The following is a 25,380-nucleotide window of genomic DNA, read 5'->3' as shown; positions in this document are numbered from 1 at the left end:
GATGGAATTTGGAACTGCTGAATAATCATTACATGTTCGCTGATGAGAAACTCTTTGTACCTTAACCTCATTTGGTAATGCCGATAAGATTACTGCTTTTGGAACTGCCTATAAAAGAAGTAAAGGGAGCAGTCCTTTTTTTGCTCAGAACTGTGATACAGACATACCTGACTCCGTGTCATTATTCTTATAGAAGCAATAATTTGGCAAAGCAATATAAACTTAAGCAACTTGTTTAAAAGTTGAACCTAACAATGTGACCGCCCATCACGCTCTTCCTCCAATGTATACACTAGGGAGGGAGGTCACGTGACCGCCCAGCAGATGTCAGAGGGAGATCTCGGCCCCTCCCTTTCTAGTACATACAGCGAGGGAGAGAGCAACGGGCGGTGATGTGACTGCTGATCGAAGAGAAGAAATAAGGTACTTAGAAGAAGAATTTTACAAAAAGGCAAGCAGTATATATTACAGGTTATACTAGCAGTGGGGCTGGCAGTGCTTGTGTGCTCTGCCTTAACAACCCCTTTAATTCATTGTTGATATTCAAAGCAAATTCCCACTTCCACCCTTTTCTCTAGCCTTTATTTTGTTGAGAAATCACTTTGAATAACAACCCCCTAGCATTTTTGGCCATGGCCATCATGAGTATGGGCAAACAACTAATGTAGCATTTACTTCCTGGAAACCATCTGCCCTTAGCTCAGGCATGCATGCAGGAGAGTGTGTTTAGCTGAGAAAACCCCTCAGCCTCTCCTCCCCTCCAGAAGACTCCTGGGATGTATGACATCATTTGCCTAGGCAAGAAACCAGGAAGTAACTGAAGAAATGTAAAAAAAATGTTTAAAACAAGTAAATATGCTATTCTTCCCTAACATGAGGATTAAAATGAATCAATGTTGACTGGCAAAGTGAAGTTCCTCCTGTCATAAGGGAACTAAAGGGGCTGCCACTGATGACTTCTTTTAAAAGGTGACTGCTATGCTAATCTACTGGCTTCAACCTGAAACAGGCATGCAAATCAGAAAAGTATTTAACTCTGAAGTCCTTTTCTGCGAAGGTGTTTGAATTTAGTTTTGAAGCAAATGGGTCAGCATCACAGACGGGCAATTAAAAGGGGAGGTCTAAAACAGCAACCTTGTTTTTTTTTTTAACTTTAATAAAGCAATTTCTTTATCCCTTTAGAAACACTCAGAGGTTTTAAATACTTTTACTGTACAATAAAATTGCTGTTGAATGTCTGGAGATCCCAAACTCTGCATGCATGTCTTTTTGCAGAACTTCCAGTTATTTCTGGTTTCACTGAAGAAATGTAGGTCAGGGTATGTTTTCCTTTACCTCCTGTTATATATGGTTGGGGGGGGGGGGGGGGGGGTGTCATCTCTTGGGTTAAACAAGATGAGCTGGAAATTCTAGATAAAACAATTTTTTTTTCAGCCTTGGGGAGGTTTAAATTTTCATTGCCAACCTCGTGTGCAATCACTTTCGGTTCTCTTGACATCGGCACTGTAATGCCGCATACACACAGTCTGAATTTCCGACAACAAATGTTCGATGTGAGCTTGTTCTCGGAAATTCTGACCGTGTTTAGGCTCCATCGGACATTTGTCGTCGGAATTTCCAACAACAAAAATTTGAGAGCTGGATCTCAAATTTTTTGACAACAAAATCCATTGTCGTAAATTCCGATCGTGTGTACACAATTCTGACGCACAAAATTCCACGCATGCTCGGAATCAAGCAGAAGAGCCGCACTGGCTATTGAACTTCATTTTTCTCGGCTCTTCGTACGTGTTGTACGTCACCGCGTTCTTGGCGTTCGGAATTTTCGACAATATTTGTGCGACCGTGTGTATGCAAGACAAGTTTGAGCCAACATCCGTCGGAAATAAATCCAGGATTTTGTTGTCGGAATGTCCGATCGTCTGTACGCAGCATTAGAGGTGCCAACGTTAGTGTGTTTATTTAATTTGGTTTTTATTGAAGTTTTACCAAAAGGAATTTTTTACACCTACAGTGCAAATGAAGAGTACATACCAATAAACATTTGTACAAAATCTCTACCCTTAACCACTTAAGCCCCGGACCATTTGGCTGGCCAAAGACCAGAGCACTTTTTGCGATTCGGCACTGCGTCGCTTTAACTGACAATTGTGCGGTCGTGCGACGTGGCTCCCAAACAAAATCAACCTTTTTTTTTCCTGACAAATAGAGCTTTCTTTTGGTGGTATTTGATCACCTCTGTGGTTTTTATTTTTTGCGCTATAAACAAAAGAAGAGCGACAATTTTGAAAAACGCATTATTTTTTACTTTTTGCTATAATAAATATCCCCCAAAAATATATATAAAAATTTTTTTTATCCCTCAGTTTAGGCCGATACGTATTCTTCTACATATTTTTGGTAAAAAAAAAAATCGCAATAAGCGTATATATTGATTGGTTTGCGCAAAAGTTATAGCATCTACAAAATAGGGTATAGCTATATGGCATTTTTATTAATATTTTTTTTTACTAGTAATGGCAGCAAACAGCAATTTTTATCATGACTGTGACATTATGGTGGACACGTCGGACAATTTTGACACATTTCAGGGACCCTTGGCATTAATACAGCAATCAGTGCGATTAAAAATGCATTGATTACTGTAAAAATGTCACTGGCAGTGAGGGGGTTAACACTAGGGGGCAGTGAAGGGGTTAATGTGTGTTCTAACTGAAGGGGGATGTGGACTGTGCAGGGAAACTAACAGATCGCTGTTCATACTTTGTATGAACAGACAATCTGAGAACTGGAAACTGTGTGTTTACACACACAGTTCTTGGGTTCTCTGTGTGCCCCGAGCGATCGCAGGAGCCCGGTGATAATTGAGACCGCCGGGAACTCGCGTCGGCTTGGGGGGCGAGTGCGCACGCGCTCCCTAGTGGCCACAGGGCGAAGCGACGTTACATAACGTCGTTTCACCCAGCTGTGTCATTCTGCCGCAGTACAACTGCGGTGGCTGGTCGGCACGTGGTTAATAAAGGGCAACAGATACAAACTCGTAACAATAACGTACGACCTTAGTGCTTAATTGGCTACAACTATTTAACGGAGAATGGAAGATGGTCTTGCTGCATTGGGACACGTAAATGTTAACAAGAATGAGAAAACCAACATCAGGGTAGTTGAAGTAATATTACACTTAATGATCCATGGCCATACGAACAGCACTGAAGCCTAGGAAACCCATCCACGGGAAGGCCCATCCCGATGAGATGAGATGATGACATTAGGGGTTATAAAAAGGAGTAAAAAAACAAAAAACAAAAAAAAGAGTAAAATGTCATCCCGGAGAAAAAATGAGTTAGCAAAAGAAGGGGAAGGAAAGTAAAAAGTTATCGGCCACAGCTAGCATTAGGGAGGAGAGAGCATCGGGTGCTTAGGGAGATTAGAAAGGGGGTAGAAGAAAAATAAGAGCGAAAGGGAAGGGGGGAAGTTCCAGAAAAGAAGGAAAGGGAGTGGGGAATGGTGGGATAGGGTAGGGTACCCCAAAAGCTCTTGTTGCACCAATAAAAAGTGTCTATAGTGCTAGGAAGCGGGGAGTCATTTGAGATGAAAGGAAATGACTAAGCCAGATTTAGGTAGGAATTTGTTGTATGTGTCGTTAAAAATGGGGTTAGTGTCTTTCTAATGAGTTTTAGGCAGCTCCCATCTTACATTTCATTTCTACACTTTTTACCCATGAAGACATGTTGGCAGAACATCATGTTGTACCTGCAAGTACTGCAGCTACAGATGAACTGTTGTGCACTGTAAAAAAATGAAAACCAATAGGCTTGTCAAAATACCTGGAGCACTGAACTGGCGAAGAAAAGTCAACTCATAAACAAGATGATCCAGCAGCTTTTTTTTTTTAATGTATGTATTTATTTATTTATACATACATGGGTTCAAATAAACAAGCGGGCCCACCAAGGTATGGCATGGGAGCATCGACATTTTACAGAAAGAATTCACTATAGAGACAGTAGACTTTAATTAGGGCATCTGCTGTTTTTTGTGGTACATGACTTAGTCAGCTGGCACCAACCATACATCTGACGCTAGGGGTGAAAAGGACGACACATTTGTCCCATGTGGTGCAGTGCGTAGTGTTACATAATAAGGAGTGGAGGAAATGTAGCGAGATATGCTATATCCCTCCCTCCTGTCGAGTGCAGCTTGTTATGGGGGCACCCGAGCCGAGTCACAGCTCCGTGTCCACTCAGACACGGAGCTGTGGCCTGGCCCTGTCCCCTCTCTCTCCTGACTGATTGACAGCAGCGGGAGCCAATGGCGCCTCTGCTGTGTCTCAGCCATTTAGGAGGGAGAGTGGCAGACAGCCAAGACACTCGTGGACATCACTGGACAGAGATGAGGCTCAGGTAGGTATTAGGGGGGCTGCTGCACACAGAAGGCTTTTAAGCTTAATGAATAGAATGCATTAAGATTAAAAAAAACCTTCTGACTTTACAACTCATTTAAGCTTGCATGCCTGCTGCAATTTCTCCCAGAATTTTATATTCAACATGTGGTCAATAACAGGAGCATTGAAAGTATAACTGAAAGAAAAAAATCGTTTTGAATACAGTGAAGAGGGATTTGAAAACTAATAAGGTTTTTATTACGGTCAGTGGCACCATTAGGGAGATACACCCTCTCTATTTGTCATGTTTACTGTTCTCTTCGAAAGTGAAAGGATAAGAAAATGTGTGGGCTGTCCACAGAACAGTAACAGAGGGATATCTTGATAACTTTCAATGGGGACACTAGTTCTGGAGATCCTAGTGATAACCAGGAATTCCATCACTTTGGAGAGATTTCCTCTCACTTTTAGCTAAGAGACAGGAAGTGAAGTGAAATCTCCCCAACTGGTCACAGATGGCGAAAAAAAACTGACAGTTATAACATTCCTTTATTCTATGCTAAATGAAAGAAAAAGGTTTTGCCTATAGTTCTACTTTAAGTTTCTGGCAGAGTTCTATTGTAAAAATATTTTGTTTCTATGCATCTGCAGATGTTTGTTAGTTAAAACTTACTCATGCAAGTCCACTTTGCTAACCACACCCACGGTGCAGTTGCCTGGACTCTTCCTTAAAGCGGAATTCCACCCAGAAATGGAACTTCCGCTGATCCGGTTCCTCCACCCTCTGGTGACAAATTTGGCACCTTTCAGAGGGGAGGGGGGAGCAGATACTTGTCTAATCCAGGTACTTGCTCCCACTTCCGGCAAAAGATCGCCGCCTGTCCGGCCCCTCCTCCATTTCCCCCCCACTGTCTTCTGGGAGACACACAGGTCACAGAATCCAGTAGGGACCAGTCAGAACATGCAGCGTGACTCGCGCATGTGCAGTAGGGAGACAGGCTGTGAAGCCGCAAGGCTTCACTTCCTGATCCCCTTGCTTAAGATGCCGGCGCTTCCACCCGGAGCCGATGGACAGATCGGCTTCAGGTGAGGACATTGGGGGCACCCTGTACAGGTAAGTGTCCTTATTTTAAAAGTCAGCATTATTTGTAGCTGCTGACTTTTTTTTTTTTTTGCAGGCGGAACTCCCCTTTAATAACCACAAATGTACAGCATTTCTAAATTGGGATAACACCCACTTTATATTTGTTACAGGTCCCCATTCACATAGCATAATGTAATTATTACATTGCAGCTTACCTTTTTTAGATGCTTTATTGTGGACCTTTCAGCTAGGAAAAATCCTACATAGTTTATTAGGGGACTGGGCAGCTGTCTTTCCATAATTAACCCTGTACATCCTGTGCAAGCAGATCTTCATTAACAGTTGCAACCGTGATCTTGGCAATGGTGTATCATCCATGGGTGCAGTATGTGCAATGCAAATGGGTCCCAAGGGTGCGGGGGTCCACTATGCCATCACACATTGCACAACATGGGAATATGCAAGCTTTCTGTCTGCGGAAGGAGATCTCACATAACAGTTAACCCCACGCCTGCTGGAGAAGAAGCCCAGTGGAAGCCGAACCCCACAGTTGCCAGACATCTCCCACTGGTTACTTGACAGCTGTCATTTCACAGGGGGAGGAAAGAATGTTTCATTGGGTCCTCTCCCCCTGCTGTTCCCCCGGTGCTCAATCTCCACAAGTGCTAGAGCTGCAACAAAGATCCATCTAGCACTTGTGATGTGGAGGAGCGTGTCAGGAGGAGAGGATCAGAAGAAACATTTCCTTACGCTCCTTGTTAGATGACAGCTGTTGAGTAACTAGTGGGTGCATCCGTAGAGCTTGCTGGTTACATCGTATAGATGTCCGGCAGCTATGGGGTTCAGCTCTCACTGGGCTCCTTCTCCAGCAGGCGTGGGGTTAACGGTTATGTAACCCAACTACGGATAAGCCTGATTACAGTTAAAAAAAAATCTCTAACATTCTACTCATAATACATGAAATATAAAGAAAGAAGAAAGGGAGGATGAGACTGCTGGGACCATTGAAATAAACAGTAGTGTGCACACGTTATTACACAGACTCTAAAAAAATATATTGCATGCATATACCGCTTCTTAATTTGTATGTATTTATAGAAGATTATGATTTTTGCATATCTAGTCGATATAGTTGAGGGATTTTAATTTCACCATGGTGTGTTTTAAAGAATCTGTATTAATAACGTGTATATGCTATATTTAAATGGTCACAGCAGACTTATTCACTCTGTCTTCATTCTTTATATTTCACGTATAACAAGTGGAATGTCAGGAGGCTTGCTGAGTTCTTATCAGGATTTTTCATAGTTGGGTTTAATATTGGTCTTTACCAGGAGCTTGTACCTCCTACAAAACGTTGATGGACTTTTGGACCTAGAGACAACAGTGTCATATTTGTATTATTAATTATTATGTGCGGCCCACTCTGGCCCCTTCCCCGGCAACATCATAGATCACGTACATGTAACTTGCTGAATCAGCACATGCCCAGTAGGCACAGGGGTATATAAATCACCAGATACAGGATTTACTGCTACAGGAAAGGTTTGCAGGGGAGGGCTATACTGCGGAATAGAAGATCACTTACTACTGATTATAGTGTAGTATGTTCAATAAAATGTATTCACTTCTCCCTACGCGTTTTGTCATCAATGGCTGAACTTAGCTCACATTAATGATTGCAGGGGAGAATTTAAGTATTAGGGTGGACTTCCACTTTAAGTGAACACACACTGCAAATAAAGTGACAAAGTTATTAATCATTCCCCACACTATTAGAAAACTTATTTTTACTGTGTTCCTGTTGGGGGTGGGGGGTGGGGGAGGATTTCCCCTGACATCCTGTTGAGTTTGACATCCATCAAACTGACAGGAAGGGCGAAGATTTAACTTCACTTCCGGTTCTGATACCTGTCAAAGTAAAATAAGACATTTCCCAAATAGGGATATAGACAGCAGTAAATCATTAACCAAATGCTGACTGCCGCAAGCTGATTTACGTCAGCAGAATGGCAAGGGCAGGCAAAAGGGCGTACCAGTATGTTCCTTTAAAATTCCTGCCTAGCGGGCGTGCCACGGGAGTGAACCCGCAGGTCCCGCAAACTCGATGTTCGCCGGCGGTCTGCGATTGCGGTGAGGAGAGGCAGAACGGGGAGATGCCTATGTAAACAAGGCATTTCCCTGTTCTGCCTAGCAACATGACAGGGATCTACTGCTCCTTGTCATTGGGAGCAGTGATCTCTCTCATGTTGTAGTGAGCCCACCACCCTGACAGTTAGAACACACTGAGGGAACACACTTAACTCCTTGATCGCCCCCTAGTGTTTAACCCCTTCTCTGCCAGTGACATTTATACAGTAATCAGTGGCTATTTTTAGCTCTGATCGCTGTAAAAAAAAAAGTCAATGGTCCCAAAATAGTGTCAAAAGTGTCCAATCTTTCCACCTCAATGTCGCAGTCACGATAAAAATCGCAGATCGCTAGCCATTACTAGTAAAAAAAAAAAATTAATAATAAAAATGCCATAAATCTATCCCCTATTTTGTAGACAATATAACTTTTGCGCAAACCAATCAACATACCAAAAATATGTAGAAGAATACACATCGGCCTAAACTGTGGAAGAAATTTGCTTTTTATATATTTTTTGGGGGTATTTATTATAGCAAAAAATAAAAAATATTGCTTTTTTTTCAAAATTGTCGCTTTTTTTGTTTATAGCGCAAAAAATAAAAACCGCAGAGGTGATCAAATACCACCAAAAGAAAGCTCTATTTGTGGGGAAAAAAAAAGGACGTCAATTTTGTTTGGGTACAACGTCACACGACCGCACAATTGTCAGCTAAAACGACGCATTGCCGAATCGCAAAAAATGCTCTGGTCAGGAAGGGGGTAAATCCTTACGGGGCTGAAGTGGCTAAATACAGCAATCCAAGGAAACAAAGTCCAGGCAGGGCACTCACAGCAATGTGCATTAGTCTGAGCTTCAGCTACAATCTATTTTACTTGGAATCTTAACAATAAATAGCTGGTAGAGTCTTTAACCCTTCCACACTCAAAACATAATCAAAAGCAATAATATATACATATACTGTATATCAATAATATTTTAGAGAATAGAAATTAAGAGCATCCACATACCTGGTCAATTTTTTCTGCAACATCGCCAGAAAAATTTGGTACTGGTCCAAAAGTTGCCAGTACCCGCTGGATGCCTTCTCCATAGCGCTCACAGTAACTCTTGAACCCTGAAGCAACAATAAAGGTATAAAGACAAAAGGATCAGAAACCATTATATGAAAAGAAAACACAATTTTAGGGGTAAATAAATAACTATATTTAGGAACAGAAAATTGTGGATATGTGATCCACCATGTTTCAAAGCAGCATATTAAAGTGTATCTAAACCAAAAAAACAAATGTTTATATTGCAGCTTACTGGAGCTTTTTATTTCTATTTTCACCTGGTGGTCATGCCTGTAATACATTTGTCCTTGGGTGACAATATTCACTTACCGTAGATTATTAGGACAACAAAAAAAGGAAAGTCTTTGCAATCCCCTCCTTCCCTTACCCATTTTTTTTCAAATTTATTGTGATCTCTTCAGAAAAGTTTGATGACAATATGAGTATGCTGGAGAAATGAGAATTATACCTCATCCCCCCCGCAACCCATTCAAGTGAAGGGCTGCTACGCTAAAACTGCTACAAACGGCACACAACCAATGCGGTTATGGTGTGGTAGTTCAGCATTTAAGGGGCTAAAACAGGCAGGGAGAAGGTGATACAACACCTCCTCACCACCAGTCAAATGTCTGATCACTGTCTGATCGCTCATCAGGGAGCAAAGCAAGTGTAAACAAGATGATTACCGAGATGATAAATAACTTAAAATCTGAGCTCCATCTTGTTCTGCATTAGTGTTTCTAAGTGTATCTAAACTAAAGAACACCAATTGCATACATTGCAGTGTACCAGTCCTTTAGATGTGGTGGGCTTCATACATTTTCTTATGTTTAGGCTGTTTTCCTTTAATTTCTCCTGCTTATCCTGTAAATAGCTAATTTTCTATACTAGGGAGATACTATACTGTATCTATGAAAAAGCAACATTGTCAACCTAGGGCACCTTTAGGACAGGAAGTGTATCAGATCTAAAGAATAACTACCCTTCTCCTCAACATAGGGAGGGGGTGTTGTGTAGTCCAACAAATCTTTGCATGAAAAGTCTCCAACTGCCAACAAGAGCATCCTCTATTGTGCAGTGACAGCCTGGTGCACAGCTTTGATCAATTGCTCTGTCACCCTGGTTTACTGCAGGCATATGAAGGTTTTAGCTGGGCCTCCTGGACATCCACTAGGCCCGAGGCGTCTGCTTAGTTGCCTTATGGATTATACAACACCGACCTAGACACATTTTAGGACATCTGTACATCAAAGCATTTGCAGCTGCTGACAGGAGTAAAGACATTTGGAGGGAGACTATCAAATACCTGGAAGGGAGCAAAGAGACCACAGTTCACTCTTTTCATAGAGAATCCTTGCTCTCAAAGGGGCTTATTGCATTGTTTATAACCACTGCAGCCTCTTTTTCAGAATTTACCCAATTAGGTTTATTTAAGCTGTGTCCTACTGAGGGGATTCAGAGGGCATCCCCTAATCTCAAAGGCAAGTTTAGGAAGTTCTGGCAGAAAAATAAAGCCTAAATGTGTAGGCCATCTGCATCAATTTCCATATGACTGAGAAGTTCTGGGAAGATCGCAGGAGACATCAGCTGTGGAATCTGTTCACAATGCTATCGGGTGAAACTATTAGATGTTATTGTACAACTGCCCTTGTTACAATAAAGAACAGATTCTTCTTTCCCTGGGCTGCAGCCTTACGGTCTATTCATTTCTCAGGTTTCTTTCTCATCATTTCGCTGCTCTCAATGTCCCCTTTAGTTTGTCTTTAGGATTTAGTCCAATTCACCTTTTAACCAGGTCTCTAAGGATATGCAGGAGTTTCCTATTTTGCTATGTTCTGAACTGAAGGCAAAGCCAGGTAAAAAACCATGTGAGAGTGAAGAAGCTAAAAAATACATCCTGGAACAGGAGGTGCACGGTGGCCATTTTAGATGAGGATGACTTCCAAGTTTATTATAGGCTGGTGACAGTTTATTTTAAAAGTGGATGGAAACCCTCTCCTATACCCAGTGAAGTGAACAGCCTCAGATGATACACAGAGATTTAACAAACAAGTTTTACATGTATATCTGCTGTCATCAGCTTGCTATATTCTTTAGAATTCTTACATCGTGTTAGAATTTTTACTTCCTCATTCTGCAGTAGGAGTGGATTCTTGGCTTACGCTGCTTGACAGCTGATTGGAGGAAAGGCACATACCCTCACTCCACAGAACCAGGTACATGCTCCCCCCTCCTGAATAGTGCCAAATGCGGCAGCGAAGGGGGGGGTTTGGGAAGGACACAAGCGGACCTTCCCCTTTTTGGGTGGAGCTCCGTTTTAAAGCGTATGTATATGTAAAGTAATATCTGCGCTTAGTGAGTAAAAGATAAATGGTATTAAATAATGAAATGTGACCTGCAGCTGAACACTATAACCCAGATATTGGGCACCAAACAAGAATTGCCCATCAAAAAGTTCAAAGTGCTCAATAAATTGGTGTAACGTTTAGACATAGTCAAAATCCTTTGTGCACATTTATGCTTAAGAAGTGCTCTCCGTGGGGACCCTTCACCTGCCCTCTTGGGTGCACTCTATGTGGACCCTTCATCTCCCTTCAGGGGGTACCATGATGATGTCATTAATAATGAAATTCGTTGGGTGGAGCTTTGCGATCTCAGAGCAACACTGAGACTGTGAGCAGGAAACCTTATGGCAGCCTGGCTCATATTAATGATTCTCTTTAAGGCTGGCCATACACTATATAATTGTCAGGGCTGAGCTCAGCCCTTCCTTCTCAAAGCTGGCCGCTCAGCTGTCGGCTAATTGCCAGCTCCTTTCTTTCCACAGTGACCTGTTGATGATATCCTGCTCATCAGTCCTGCCTACTTAAGCTGTCCAGCCCAGATGATCTCTGCCTTCGCCTTGGTCACATCTCTGGAGACGCTCTCCTGTGTTCCTGTTAAAGACTTGCTTGGCTGACATTCCTTATGGCTCAAGATCCTGCTTGCTGTTCTACTACGCTTATCTCTGGCTCCCTGATGTTTTGGCTTGTCTGACTATCTGTTCATGTTCCTGAACTCTGGCTATGTTTTGACTACATTTACTCCATTTACCTTTTTATTATTATTAAACAAGTGTGATTTAACTGTACTTCTGTCTCAGTCTGATTCATGGTTTCTGACAACAATCTGATTGTACGATCTCCTTTAGGAAGGCCATACATGGTTTGAATCTGGACCGGTTCAGTGGGAACCAGCCGAGATTCATACTGTTAATGGGCAGGCTGAATGTGCCAAGTTGATCGATCTATCGATCTGGGTACAACCAGTCTGCCAGATTCTCTTGCGATTATCGCTATAGCCACTAGCGATAATCACTGTCTTCCCCCACCTGCCCCCCGCTGGGAGAAGACAATTGCCCGGAAAAAGGGATTCCCGAATCAACAGGAAAGAAATTTGCTCTAACGTACACTACATAGTACAAGGGGTGCCAAATTTGATAATTAAATAAATTGTTTGGGTTTGTCCTCATATTACAAAGTTTTGTTAAAGTTTAGGCTTCATGCACTGAATATTTTTACAGCTGCTGTTTTTGGCTTCAGGCATTTTTTTTCTCCATAATCCATACTGTAAAATTTGTATGGATTTTTTACTTGCAAGGAACTACTTTGTGTTCACTCGAATTGGAGAATTTTTTCCGGTCTCTTATGTATGCAGAATTGCAGCTTTTTTACCAATAAAACACCTTAAAGAGACATTCTACACTATTTTGAGTTTTTTTCCCCGCTTTAGCAACAATGGCAGGAAGTGACAATATATGTCTGGCTACCATGTGATGTGCACAGACTCTTCCGGTGGGAGACGCTGGAGTATTTCATCAATGGATGGTCAAGCACTTGGTCTATGCTCCATATTGCACTTGAGATCAATTTCATTGGCTTTCAGCTATATATGAACTTTTTGATATCAGCTCTGTTTTTTATGCACTCACATTCCACTTTAACGCACGTCTGTGCATTTTCTTATATAAATTTTATTGTTTGTTTTATTTCACATTAACTGCATAGAATTGCACATTTGCAGCGCTTCATATGTTTTTTTGGTTGTGTATACTATTGCACATTTATTGCACTGAATTGCACATTTGCACTTTATTGACACGTTATTCATTCATAGGGTCATTTTGTGCATAACCTAGTGCTGCACTTTATTATTTGTATTGTTGTTTGGTGCCCAATATCTGGGTTATAGTGTTCAGCTGCAGGTCACATTTCATTATTTAATATCATTTATTTACTCACCAAGCTCAGATATTACTTTACATATACATACACTTTAAAGGGGAGCTCCACCCAAAAAGGGGAAGCTCCGCTTGTGTCCCTCCCAACCCCCTCCGCTGCCACATTTGGCACTATTCGGGAGGGGGTACCTGGTTTTGACAGGTACCCGCTCCCACTTCCGACTGATCTCACCACGGCTGATCTCTCAGACGGAAGTTTGGCCCTCCTCCTCCTTCCCCAGCTGCCGGGCCACTCACAAAGCACAGCCCGCTTCCCACATGCGCAGTAGGGAACTGTCTGTGAAGCTGCAAAGCTTCACTGCAGGTTTCCCTCAGTGGAGATGGCGGCGGCAGCACCCGACAGCTGATTGAAAAATCGGCTGGAGTGAAGACACCGCTGGATTTCTGGACAGGTAAGTGTCCTAATATTAAAAGTCAGCAGCTACAGTATTTGTACCTTTTTTTCTGAAGGAGCCCGGAGCTCCGCTTTAAGGTGTCTATGCTCTACTTCAAGTTCACTAAAAACAGCTCACAATGAACAAAACTGAATCCCAGAAAAATGGCACAGAGACAAACGTTTTAGGGCCCGATTCAAAAAAAGAGTACAATATGCAAAAACATATATTTGAAGGCCACCAAGCCACTATAACCAATCACAATTAATTTTTACAAAATTTAGATCAGTACAAAATGAATCTGATTGGTTGCCAGGAATACTGCACTTTTATAGTGGACCCTCATCTAACAGGTTAAAAAAAAAAAAAAAATCACAAGCATAATATATTTGCTATAGACCATGCTTTATGAATTGCGAATTCTGTATGCATATCCTGCTTATCAGAACAACTTTTGGAGCTTTAGGAGAGATATACACTTTTACACATGCTACCACAACATGTTTTACTCATACATTATAAAAGAGGAAGACTCCCACTTCTAAAAAAATATACAAGCATATAAAATACAACACTAAGATAAGTTATGGTGTGATTAAATACTATGCATTTTTACAGAGGGCGGAGGGGAGCAAGGCTAATGCTGAATTTTGAAGATTATGACTTAATAATGCACGTGCATTAAAGGACTTTAATTACTCTATCTACTGCAGGAGTAAGCAGTAAAGAACGTATTTTAGTATAACTAACAAAACAGACTCCACCCAGTTTGGCAACAGTGGTATTTGGGGAAGCAGAACTGTAAACCTGGCCCATTTCTTTAGTAGCTAAAATGTGCTACTCTTGCATCCCATTGCCTAGGGCTATGTCACAGTGCTTCCAGATAAAATTTATGTTGACAACTCTTGGCACACAGCACATGCATGCTGAGCAAAATAGAAATTAATCTGGAATTGCTTGGAGTGTCAGTCGTGTACTGCTAGAGTAGAAGCACTGGGTCATGTCAGACCCTGCGATTGAAACATAAGGAGCTGTGGGATTCTTCTTTAACCACTTGCTTATTGGGCACAAAAACCCCCTTCCTGCCCAGGCCAATTTTCAGCCTTCAGCGTTGTCACACTTTGAATGACAATTGTGCGGTCATGCAACACTGTACCCAAACAAAATTGTTATCATTTTTAAACAAATAGCGCTTTCTTTTGGTAGTATTTAATGGGACGTACTAAACTGCATAAAACATAAGGGACTCCAGATGAAGCTACGCCTACCAATTTAGTGAAACGCGTTGACGTCACAGCGGTCATGTGACACCAGCCCACACTGTGCTCCCGTTCAGAGTGAACCACGGGATTGGAGACGGAATAGGTGACGCCTGCTTAACCTCCATCAGAATAACACGTGTAGCGTGTTCCAAACAAACAAGCGTTTGAGACTAACTCGTCCATGAAAGATGAGAGCCGCCCTGGAGGTCTAAGTTACAGAGCTGACTGACCCGGCACTAGACTGAGAAGGGGACCTAGTATCCATGACAACCAACAGGGTGGTAACGTATTGACACACTCAATTGCTTGCTTGCCTCTTCTGAATTACAAGATGACATCTAGTGATGAAAAGACTGCCTGACTTGATTATTCAGCAGCAATACAATTAACATCATCCCCGTTTGGGATTTCCAAACCAACATATTAAAGTCATTGAATCCACCTCTGTTTGTCTGTGACCCATTAGCCGCTCTGCGGATATACTTTTGGTTACGGGACATTGTATTTTATTTCTCACTCAGAGCCGATATCGGCAACAGGCTAATGTGCCCACATTCATCATGATAATTTGATCATCATTCAGAAGGACTTTTCTCAGGGGTTAAGAGATCACGTATGTTGCCTTTTATTGTTCCGGGTTAAAATATATTTGATAAACCACCTGAGGATATGTTGTCTGGCAACTCAAGGACATTTTCTTTCTGCATCGAGATTAGCGCAGGCCTCTAAAATTAAGAGTCATTCAGTCAGTGAGATCTATCCCAATAATTCTATACCAACTTTATTTAATCTAGGGGAAGATTACAGTATCATTTTATATATTTATATGATTTTTTATTTCCCCGGGGGCTATTCACAGGAAACTTGCATGATTTATAATTTTTTCTTGTTGGATAAGGGTGAATACCTTTTCCAACCTTTTATGCGATTTTGTCGCTTGGCATTTTTCCTGTGAATATGATCAAGCTGGTGTCCGGCTTTCTGTGCATTATTGTGGGGGGGGTTGTTTATTTGTTTTTGTAGCATTGTATATGTCTTGTCTTTCTGTGTGTTTATATACATCGATTTCTTTCCGGGTTATCTCTCCTATGGATGGGACCCAGGAAGTATGATGTGTGAAGTTGTCTGCACTTTCATACTAAGTGCACTTTGTTGAATTTGGGAGGCTTTGCCTCTATTGATATCAGTGTATTTAATAAACTTTGTATTTTTAATGGAACCAACTTGATTTAGATTTCCTGTTGCAAAAGTAGCCATCTTTTGAATCCTGGTAGGAATACTTGGTTTCTTTTTTATATGCTAGCATATATAACCTATTTCTGATAAAAATTTGTGTATAATTATTTTTCTACATGGGGATTATGGGTGGAATATCATGGCTAAACATGCCTAGGAACATATTTAACCTATTTTTGATAGGAATCTGCCTACACTGTAATTATTTTTCCACTTGGGAAATTTTGGCTACACATTCCAAGGAGCACATTTAATCTATAGCTGATAAAAATATATGTACAATTATTTTTTTACATGGTGATTATGGGTGGAATATCATGGCTAAACATCAATAGAAAGTGGTGACTATGGGTGGAATATCATGGCTAAACATGCATAGAAAGTTGACCTCTTTCTAAAAGGGATATGGGTATAATATTTTTTCTACATGGGGATTATGGGTGGAATATCATGGCTACGCTTTCCAAGGAACATATTTAACCTATTTCTGATAGCAATATGCATATAATTATTTTTCCACACAGGGATTATGGGTGGAATATCATGGCTATACATGCCTAGGAACACAGTTGACTTGTTTCTGATAGGAACATGAATATAATTATTTTTCTACATGTGAATTATAGGGAAATATCATGGTTACACATTCCAAGGAACATATTTAACCCATGTCTGATAAAAAAAGTATGCATATAATATTTCTACAGGGATTATGGGTGGAATATTATGGCTACACATTTCAAGGAGCATATTTAACTTATTTTTTATAACAATATATGTATAATTATTTTTCTACAAGGTAATTATGGGTGGAATATCATGGCTATACAAGCCTAGGAACACAGTTGACCTGTTTCTGATAAGAACATGGTTATAATTTTCCTACATGGGGATTATGGGCGGAATATCATGGCTACACATTCCAAGGCGCATATTTAACTCTTCTCATTACACGGTCCCTGCAGAGGGCAAAAATCTGCATGCCTGATAGACCCTGCCAAGGAGGGGGTCCAACACGGAGGGTAAGAGTCCACCTTTATCACTTTCTCACTTATTGGAGTCACCGTCAGTGGATTTGCACCATCCTGCACATCTCTCTCCTTTGTCAATCCACTCATAGGGGGATTAGTTGCTGCTGAGCTGTATAGTGGATGGAAGCTTTTTTTCACTGATGAACTTTTTATGTTTGAACCCATGGACTAAGTTTGTTTGATTTTCAGATTTTCACGCTATTAATATCATTGTACTTCACATGTACACATTTTTTGTTTCTTCTTTGAGTTTTTATGTTTTGCACTTATATATTTCTACCACTCATGGAGTCATTTACTTGCTCTCAGTAGATTGGGGTTTTTACTACCACCCACATGTATTCACATCTATGTGTGTGTTTTCATATAATTAGCGCACTTTATTTATTTTTTATTTTTCATGGTATACACAGATATTGGTGTATTTTGTGTGCAGCTTTTACCTTTGACTTTTTTTGCTCTGCAGCGCAGTTTTTCTTTTTCTTTTTGCATATTTAACTTATTTCTCATAGAAATATGTGTATAATTATTTTCTACATGGGGATTATGGATAGAATATCATGGATACACATCCTTTGTAATGCATTTGACCTGTTTATGTGAGGAATATGGGTATAATTATTTTTCCATATGGGGATTATGAGTGGAATATCATGGCTAAGCATGCCTAGGAACGAAAGTTGGCTGAACAGTTAACCCGCTTGACGAACACCCAAATTTGTTTGGTTTTCGCGGGATGTTTGCCCCCCTAGCTCTCCACAATGTACTGCATGCTGCATAGTTCATAGCTGGTTGCTAAGGAGGATGCTGGTAAACCGACCTCTGCATCCTTGACAACGGATGAATCATCAGCTGTCAGCGGGCTTGTCCGCTATCAGCTGAATGAAAAAAAAAAAACAAAAAGAAAAAAAAATGGCACTGGGGTCCCCCCAAAATCCATACCAGATCCTTACCTGAGCATGCTGCCCTTCAGGTCAAGATGGGGGGGGGGGATTTGCGGGGCCACGTGCCCTCAACATGGGGGGTGCTTTAGGGCAGATGAGAACAAGGGTCTCTTCCTGACCACCCTGGGCGATGGTTGAGGGGGACTGCAGGCAGGGGGCTTATCAGAATCTGGAAGCCTCCTTTAACAAGCGATGTTCGGGCCAAACTTTTGCTCAGCTCGAACTGTTCTCCTGTTCTAGTCATGATATTCCCCCATAATCCTCATGTGGAAAAATAATTATACCCATAATGTTTTCAGAAACAGGTTACATATGTTCATATGTTCCTTGCAAGGCCCCATGTACACGGGACACTGTTAAACGTACGTTCAGAGGCAGTTGGACGCTTTTTTCAACTGCCCCTGAACTCATTTAATGTTATCCTATGTGACCATATACACAGTCTTGTTTATTGCAGTTTTTAGGCAGTTGCGTTTAACAGCGTTTTTTTGAAAGCAAAAAAAAGGGTTCAGATGCCAAAGATTTCCACGTTTCAGACGCCAAACGTGACTAAACGCAGCTAAATGCGGCAAAACAGACCGTTCAGGAGAGGTTGTAAAAATGTCCCATGTACATGAAGCCTTAAGTGTAACCATGATATTTCCCCCATAACCCCATGTAGAAAAATAATTATATCCATGTTCTAATCAGAAACAGGTAAACTGTGTTCCTAGGATGGTTTACCCATAATATTCCACCCATAATCACCATGTAGAAAAATAATTATACATATATTTTTATCAGAAATAAGTTAAATATGCTTCTTGGAAAGCGTAGACATGATATTCCACACATAATCCCCATGTAGAAAAAATATTATAGCCATGTTCTTATCAGGAACAGGTCAACTGTGTTCCTAGACATGTTTAGCCATGATATTCCACCCATAATCCCTATGAAGAAAAATTATTACATGTATATTTTTATCAGAAACAGGTTAAATATGTTTATTGGAATGTGTAACCATGATATTCCCCCCCCATAATCCCCATGTAGACAAATAATTATACCCCTGTTCCTATCATAAACAGGTCAACTGTGTTCCTAGGCTTGTTTAGCCATGATATTCCACCCATAATCACCATGTAGAAAAATAATTATACATATATTTTTAACAGAAATAGACTAGATATGCTCTTTGGAATGTGTAGCCATGATATTCCACCCATAATCCCCGTATTCCTATCAGAAAGAGGTTAAAAATGTTCTTTGTTAAGTGTAACCATGATATTCCCCCTCCATAATCCCCATGTAGAAAAATAATTATACCCATATTCTTATCAGAAACAGGTCAAATGCATTACAAAGGATGTGTATCCATGATATTCCACCCATAATCCCCACGTAGAAAAATAATTATACATATATTTTTATCAGAATAATGTTAACTATGCTTCTTATGCCCCGTACACACGGTCGGATTTTCCGACGGAAAATGTGTGATAGGACCTTGTTGTCGGAAATTCCGACCGTGTGTAGGCTCCATCACACATTTTCCATCGGATTTTACAACAAACACAGAGTTTTAGAGCAGGCTATAAAATTTTCCAACAACAAAATCCGTTGTCGGAAATTCCGATCGTGTGTACACAAATCCGACGGACAAAGTGCCACGCATGCTCAGAATAAATAAAGAGATGAAAGCTATTGGCCACTGGCCCGTTTATAGTCCCGACGTACGTGTTTTACGTCACCGCGTTCAGAATGATTGGATTTTCTTACAACTTTGTGTGACCGTGTGTATGCATGACAAGTTTGAGCCAACATCTATCGGAAAAAATCCTAGGATTTTGTTGTCGGAATGTCCGAACAAAGTCCGACCGTGTGTACAGGGCATTAGACTGTGTAGCCATGTTATTCCACCTATAATCCCCATGTGGAAAAATAATTATATGCATTTTCCTATCAGCAATAGGTTAAATATGTTCCTTGGAATGTGTAACCATGATATCCCCCCATAATACCCATATAGAAAAATAATTATACCCATGTTCTTAAGAGAAACAAGTCAACAGTGTTCCTAGACTTGTTTAGCCATAATCGTCCACCCATAATCACAATGTAGAAAAATAATTATACATATATTTTTATCAGAAATAAGTTAAATATGCTCCTTGGAAATGTGTAGCCATTATATGCCACCCATAATCCCCATGTAGGAAAATAATTATATGTATATTGCTATCAGAAATAGATTAAAAATGTTCCTTGGAATGATATTCCACACATAATCCCCATGTATAAAAATAATTATACACGTATTTTTATCAGAAATAGGATACACATGCTCCTTGGAATGTGTAGCCATGATATTCCCCATGTAGAAAAATAATTATACCCATGTTCTTATCAGAAATAGGTCAACTGTGTTCCTAGGCACATTTAGCCATGATATTCCACCCATCATCCCCATGTATAAAAAATATTATATGCATATTTTTATCAGAAACAGGTTAAATATGTTCCTTGGAATGTTTAACCGTGATATCCCCCCCTCCCCAATAATCCCCATGCAGAAAAATAATTATACAAGTATTATTAATATTCTCCTTGTAATGTGTAGCCATGATACTCCACCTATTATCCCCATATAGAGAAATAATTATACACATTTTTATTAGAAATAGGTTAAATATGCTCCTTGGAATGTGAAGCCATGATATTCCCCCCCCCCCCCCATAAACCCCATTTAGAAAAATAATTATACACATATTACACATATACCCTTTCAGAAACAGGTTAGATGCATTACACAGGATGTGTATCCATGATATTCCACCTATAATCCCCATGTAGAAAAAGAATTACTATTATTGTACAGCTGCAAGTATATAAATCAGCAAGTAAACAATTAGGCCCCTTTCACACTGGGGCGGTGGAGGCGTCGGTGGTAAAATGGCGTTATTTTTAGCGCCGCTTTACTGTCGTTTTAGCGGCGGTATTCGGGCAGTTATAACCCCCGCTCGCGGCCAAAAAAGGGTTAAAACCGCCCGCAAAGCGCTGCTACGCCGGCGGTATAGCCGCGCTGCCCCGTTGATTTCAATGGGAAGGAGCGGTGTATACACCGCTCCTTCACCGCTCCAAAGATGCTGTTTGCAGGAGTTTTTTTTCCCTCCTGCCAGCGCACCGCTCCAGTGTGAAAGCCCTCGGGGCTTTCACACCGGAGACACAGCAGCGGCAGTTTTAGGTCGGTTTGCAGGCGCTATTTTTAGCAAACCGCACCAGTGTGAAAGGGGCCTTAAACATTAGCAACTGCTTCTTGCAACATTGTATCAAGCGCTGCAGTAAAGAATAACATATTTTGAGTAACAGAGTCATTACCATATATGTGTGTAAAAAATATACTGACATCTAGTGAGAGTTCTGAGCAAAGGCCAAAGGACTCGACGATCATAGAGCATGATCACGGATGGACGCCTATGGACGCCCTCCCGGCACTGGAAGCCCACGCTGTAGCTGTCTTTTGGCTATAGCGCGGGGGCGGAAAGTGGTTAAAGGAGAAGTATGGGAAAGGCAGATTAAAGTGCATATTACCCTCATACTTCCATGCCTTTTCTTTCTTTCCTCTGTCCTTTAATTTGTGCAGTACAAACAATCAAAGTGTCAGGAAACAGCCAGTAACGGTCCTCTTACATCAAAAGACAAGCTCTGTTGCTCATAGCCACTAGTTACATTTCTCCTAAAGGCAGACACATGTCTGTCAAACACTACTTGAATAAAAACACTGAGAGTGAAAATACAGATGCAAGAACCTGGTCATTGAATATAATGGTACAGATCTCATTAACTACTATTTTTTGCACTTACTGTACCAAAAAGTGTGAAGCAGACCTTACGTACGAAGAGTACAGCCTACTTGGTGCTCACATGACATAGGGGAAAAATTGATCATTTTAAAATCTGATTTTTTCAGATCTTTACCATAAGACCTTAGTAATAGCTAACCTTTCCTATATGGTATTATTAGCATTTAAGCCAGTGGAGTGGGGGGTGGGGACGTTCTGTGATCTCACCTTCCGCATTAAGGTGGGCAGTTTCCAAAGGTCCAAGAAAAGCATATCTCATCCCAAGACCCTCGGACATGACGATGTCCACATCCCTTGGTGATATCACTCCATCCTGTGGATGAAAAATTTAGCAAGATCTAAGAAAAGGCCTGTTAACCATCTACATAAACCATTCCAGTTCAAATATTTCTTTAGTCACATGTTTTCCCAAGTATTAGGAAATTAAAAAAATGTTACGCAGATATCATCTCAAGATTCCATGTACAGTAGCAGTTTTCAACCATATAACGCATATGATAAGTAGAAATACAACAAAGTAGAAGTGAAGAGAATAGGAATGTTACAATTGGGTAGGGGGCAACAAAGAGAGAAAAGGCTCAGAGGGAGAAAAATATGGTGTAAACGCAGGTGAGAGCCAGAGAATACAATGTTCATTATTTGGGTTGTGCTTTGGGAAAAATATACAGTATAACCCTTTCTACTTGTTTACACCACAGACAAATACAGTTATAGCAAGGTCTACAAAGCTGTTTTACCTATAGCCATTTTCCAGCAAGGTTCCCTAAAAATCTGGAACAGAGCCATATGTTAAACTACAGCTAAGGCCTGTCCAGATCATGATTATCACATGCATGTCCAATCAGCTTGGGGGGGTATTCTATTGCCAGATTGTAAAGTTCTGCACAGACAAGCTGCATATACTGCTTTTTGCCTGGCTAGTGATTATCCAGGTAGTAGGTTATCCCTGGGTGCAAACTAAGGTGCATTCGTTTTGCATGTAAGTTGCTTTAATTTTTAAGAAATATACAGTCAGGTCCATAAATATTGGGACATCGACACAATTCTAATCTTTTTGGCTCTATACACCACCACAATGGATTTGAAATGAAACGAACAAGATGTGCTTTAACTGCAGACTTTCAGCTTTAATTTGAGGGTATTTACATCCAAATCAGGTGAACGGTGTAGGAATTACAACAGTTTGTATATGTGCCTCCCACTTTATAAGGGACCAAAAGTAATGGGACAGATTAACAATCATCCATCAAACTTTCACTTTTTAATACTTGGTTGCAAATCCTTTGCAGTCTATTACAGCCTGAAGTCTGGAACGCATAGACATCACTAGACGCTGGGTTTCATCCCTGGTGATGCTCTTCCAGGCCTCTACTGCAACTGTCTTCAGTTCCTGCTTGTTCTTGGGGCATTTTCCCTTCAGTTTTGTCTTCAGCAAGTGAAATGCATGCTCAATCGGATTCAGGTCAGGTGATTGACTTGGCCATTGCATAACATTCCACTTCTTTCCCTTAAAAAACTCTTTGGTTGCTTTTGCAGTATGCTTCGGGTCATTGTCCATTTGCACTGTGAAGCGAGTTCTGAAGCATTTTGCTGAATATGAGCAGATATTGCCCGATACACTTCAGAATTCATCCTGCTGCTTTTGTCATCAGTCACATCATCAATAAATACAAGAGAACCAGTTCCATTGGCAGCCATACATGCCCACGCCATGACACTACCACCACCATGCTTCACTGATGAGGTGGTATGCTTTGGATTATGAGTAGTTCCTTTCCTTCTCCATACTCTTCTCTTCCCATCACTCTGGTACAAGTTGATCTTGGTCTCATCTGTCCATAGGATGTTGTTCCAGAACTGAGAAGGCTTTTTTAGATGTTATTTGGCAAACTCTAATCTGGCCTTCCTGTTTTTGAGGCTCACCAATGGTTTACATCTTGTGGTGAACCCTCTGTATTCACTCTGGTGAAGTCTTCTCTTGATTGTTGACTTTGACACACATACACCTACCTCCTGGAGAGTGTTCTTGATCTGGCCAACTGTTGTGAAGGGTGTTTTCTTCACCAGGGAAAGAATTCTTCGGTCATCCACCACAGTTGTTTTCTGCGGTCCTCCGGGTCTTTTGGTGTTGCTGAGCTCACCGGTGCGTTCTTTCTTTTTTTTTTGATTTAGCCACAACTAATGTTTTTGCTATCTCTCTTATGGGTTTGTTTTTTCAGCCTAATGATGGCTTGCTTCACTGATAGTGACAGCTCTTTGGATCTCATATTGAGAGTTGACAGCAACAGATTCCAAATGCAAATAGCACACTTGAAATGAACTCTGGACCTTTTATCTGCTCCTTGTAAATGGGATAATAAGGGAATAACACTCACCTGGCCATGGAACAGCTGAGCAGCCAATTGTCCCATTACTTTTGGTCCCTTAAAAAGTGGGAGGCACATATACAAATTGAAACTCAAATTAAAGCTAAAAGTCTGCAGTTAAAGCACATCTTGTTCGTTTAATTTCAAATCCATTGTGGTGGTGTATAGAGCCAAAAAGATTCGAACTGTGTCGATGTTCCAATATTTATGGACCTGACTGTAAAGCTATGGACAAAATAGCTTAGGTGCATATACTATAAGGCAAAGTGATCTTATGTACTGTATATCTGTAGTGTCAATGTTCAGATTACTGCATAGATGTGTAAAAAAAACACAAGGAAGACCATGATTTGAGTAAAAAATACTTATGCCTCTTGTATTTAGACAGTATTTGCTCAGCCCAGAATCAGCTTTAAGAATATCCCTAATAGGCAATGAAAGAAAGACCACCATTCAGGGTCCTATAATCATTTTCCTAGTAAGGGTTATGTCTATTTCTCTTTAGATTTCAATCTTCTTATTCAGTTTTACAGTAAACGTATACAAAAGCTCAAATAATAAACAAAGAGAGGAGGTTTAGATGATGGACTTTATAGGCGCCACAATGTAACATAACATAGTAAAATTAAATACATTTTTATTACAACATAATTACAGTTGAACAATGCTAAGGCCCCTTTCACACGGGACGGATCCGTGTTGATCCGCCCCGTGTTTATCCGCTGCTCAGCGGGGATCGCTCCGCTTTCCCCAGCTGAGCAGGCAGATGACAGGGCGGGACCCGCACACTGTGCAGGGACCGCCCTGTCAGATCTCCGCTCTCCCCTATGGGGGATCGGAGGAACACGGACCGTCTGTCCGTGTTCATCCGATCCGCTCTGCAGACGGATAGAAAAATAGGATTTTCTTCCGTCCGCAGAATCGGACGAGAGCGGAGGCGGACAACATCGGGTGTTAGCGGATGTACATCCGCTGACACCCGCTATCCCATAGGGATGCATGTATGTCCGTATTTCATCCAAAAACGGATGGATGAAATACGGACATACGGTCCGCACGTGTGAAAGGGGCCTAAAACCGTTGACTATCCACTGTGCAACAATGTTGCCTTGATACACTTAACACACCAACCACCGAACTAATAACATTGGGCTACTTATTGTCAAAAGAACCAAGGATCAATTTCCATTGGTATTGTTCCATCAGATGTAGCGTAGAATAATAGGAGGTGTGCTGTGGATCAGCTAAGCTCTACTGTACATGTTGCGCGTATTGAACACTTCTTCAGGAGATAAGGCACATTCTATATGGCCAGTGAATAAAAAATAATTTTCACAGACATTAGTATCTAAAAAGTACCAAAACAAATATTCATACAGTTAAATATGA

At 40.9% G+C, this 25,380-nt stretch overlaps 1 protein-coding gene across 3 annotated transcripts in view; it reads right to left on the bottom strand.

Moving 5' to 3' along the window:
- The window catches only part of CRYL1 (crystallin lambda 1), a 223,710-nt gene that overhangs the window by 20,185 nt on the left and 178,145 nt on the right, over positions 1–25,380 (bottom strand). For all 3 annotated transcript variants that reach the window (XM_073613462.1, XM_073613463.1, XM_073613461.1), the window contains 2 exons: positions 21,833–21,938; positions 8,610–8,716 (listed from right to left, as the gene is read on the bottom strand). In XM_073613462.1, coding sequence (XP_073469563.1) covers positions 8,610–8,716; positions 21,833–21,938 — 213 coding nt within the window. The remainder of the gene's footprint in view (positions 1–8,609; positions 8,717–21,832; positions 21,939–25,380) is intronic.

This window comes from Aquarana catesbeiana, linkage group LG02, assembly GCF_042186555.1.
Source record: "Aquarana catesbeiana isolate 2022-GZ linkage group LG02, ASM4218655v1, whole genome shotgun sequence".
Lineage (NCBI taxonomy): Eukaryota > Metazoa > Chordata > Amphibia > Anura > Ranidae > Aquarana > Aquarana catesbeiana.
The sequence above is the reverse complement of the archived record's forward strand: the minus strand, read 5'-3'. Positions and strand labels throughout refer to the sequence as shown.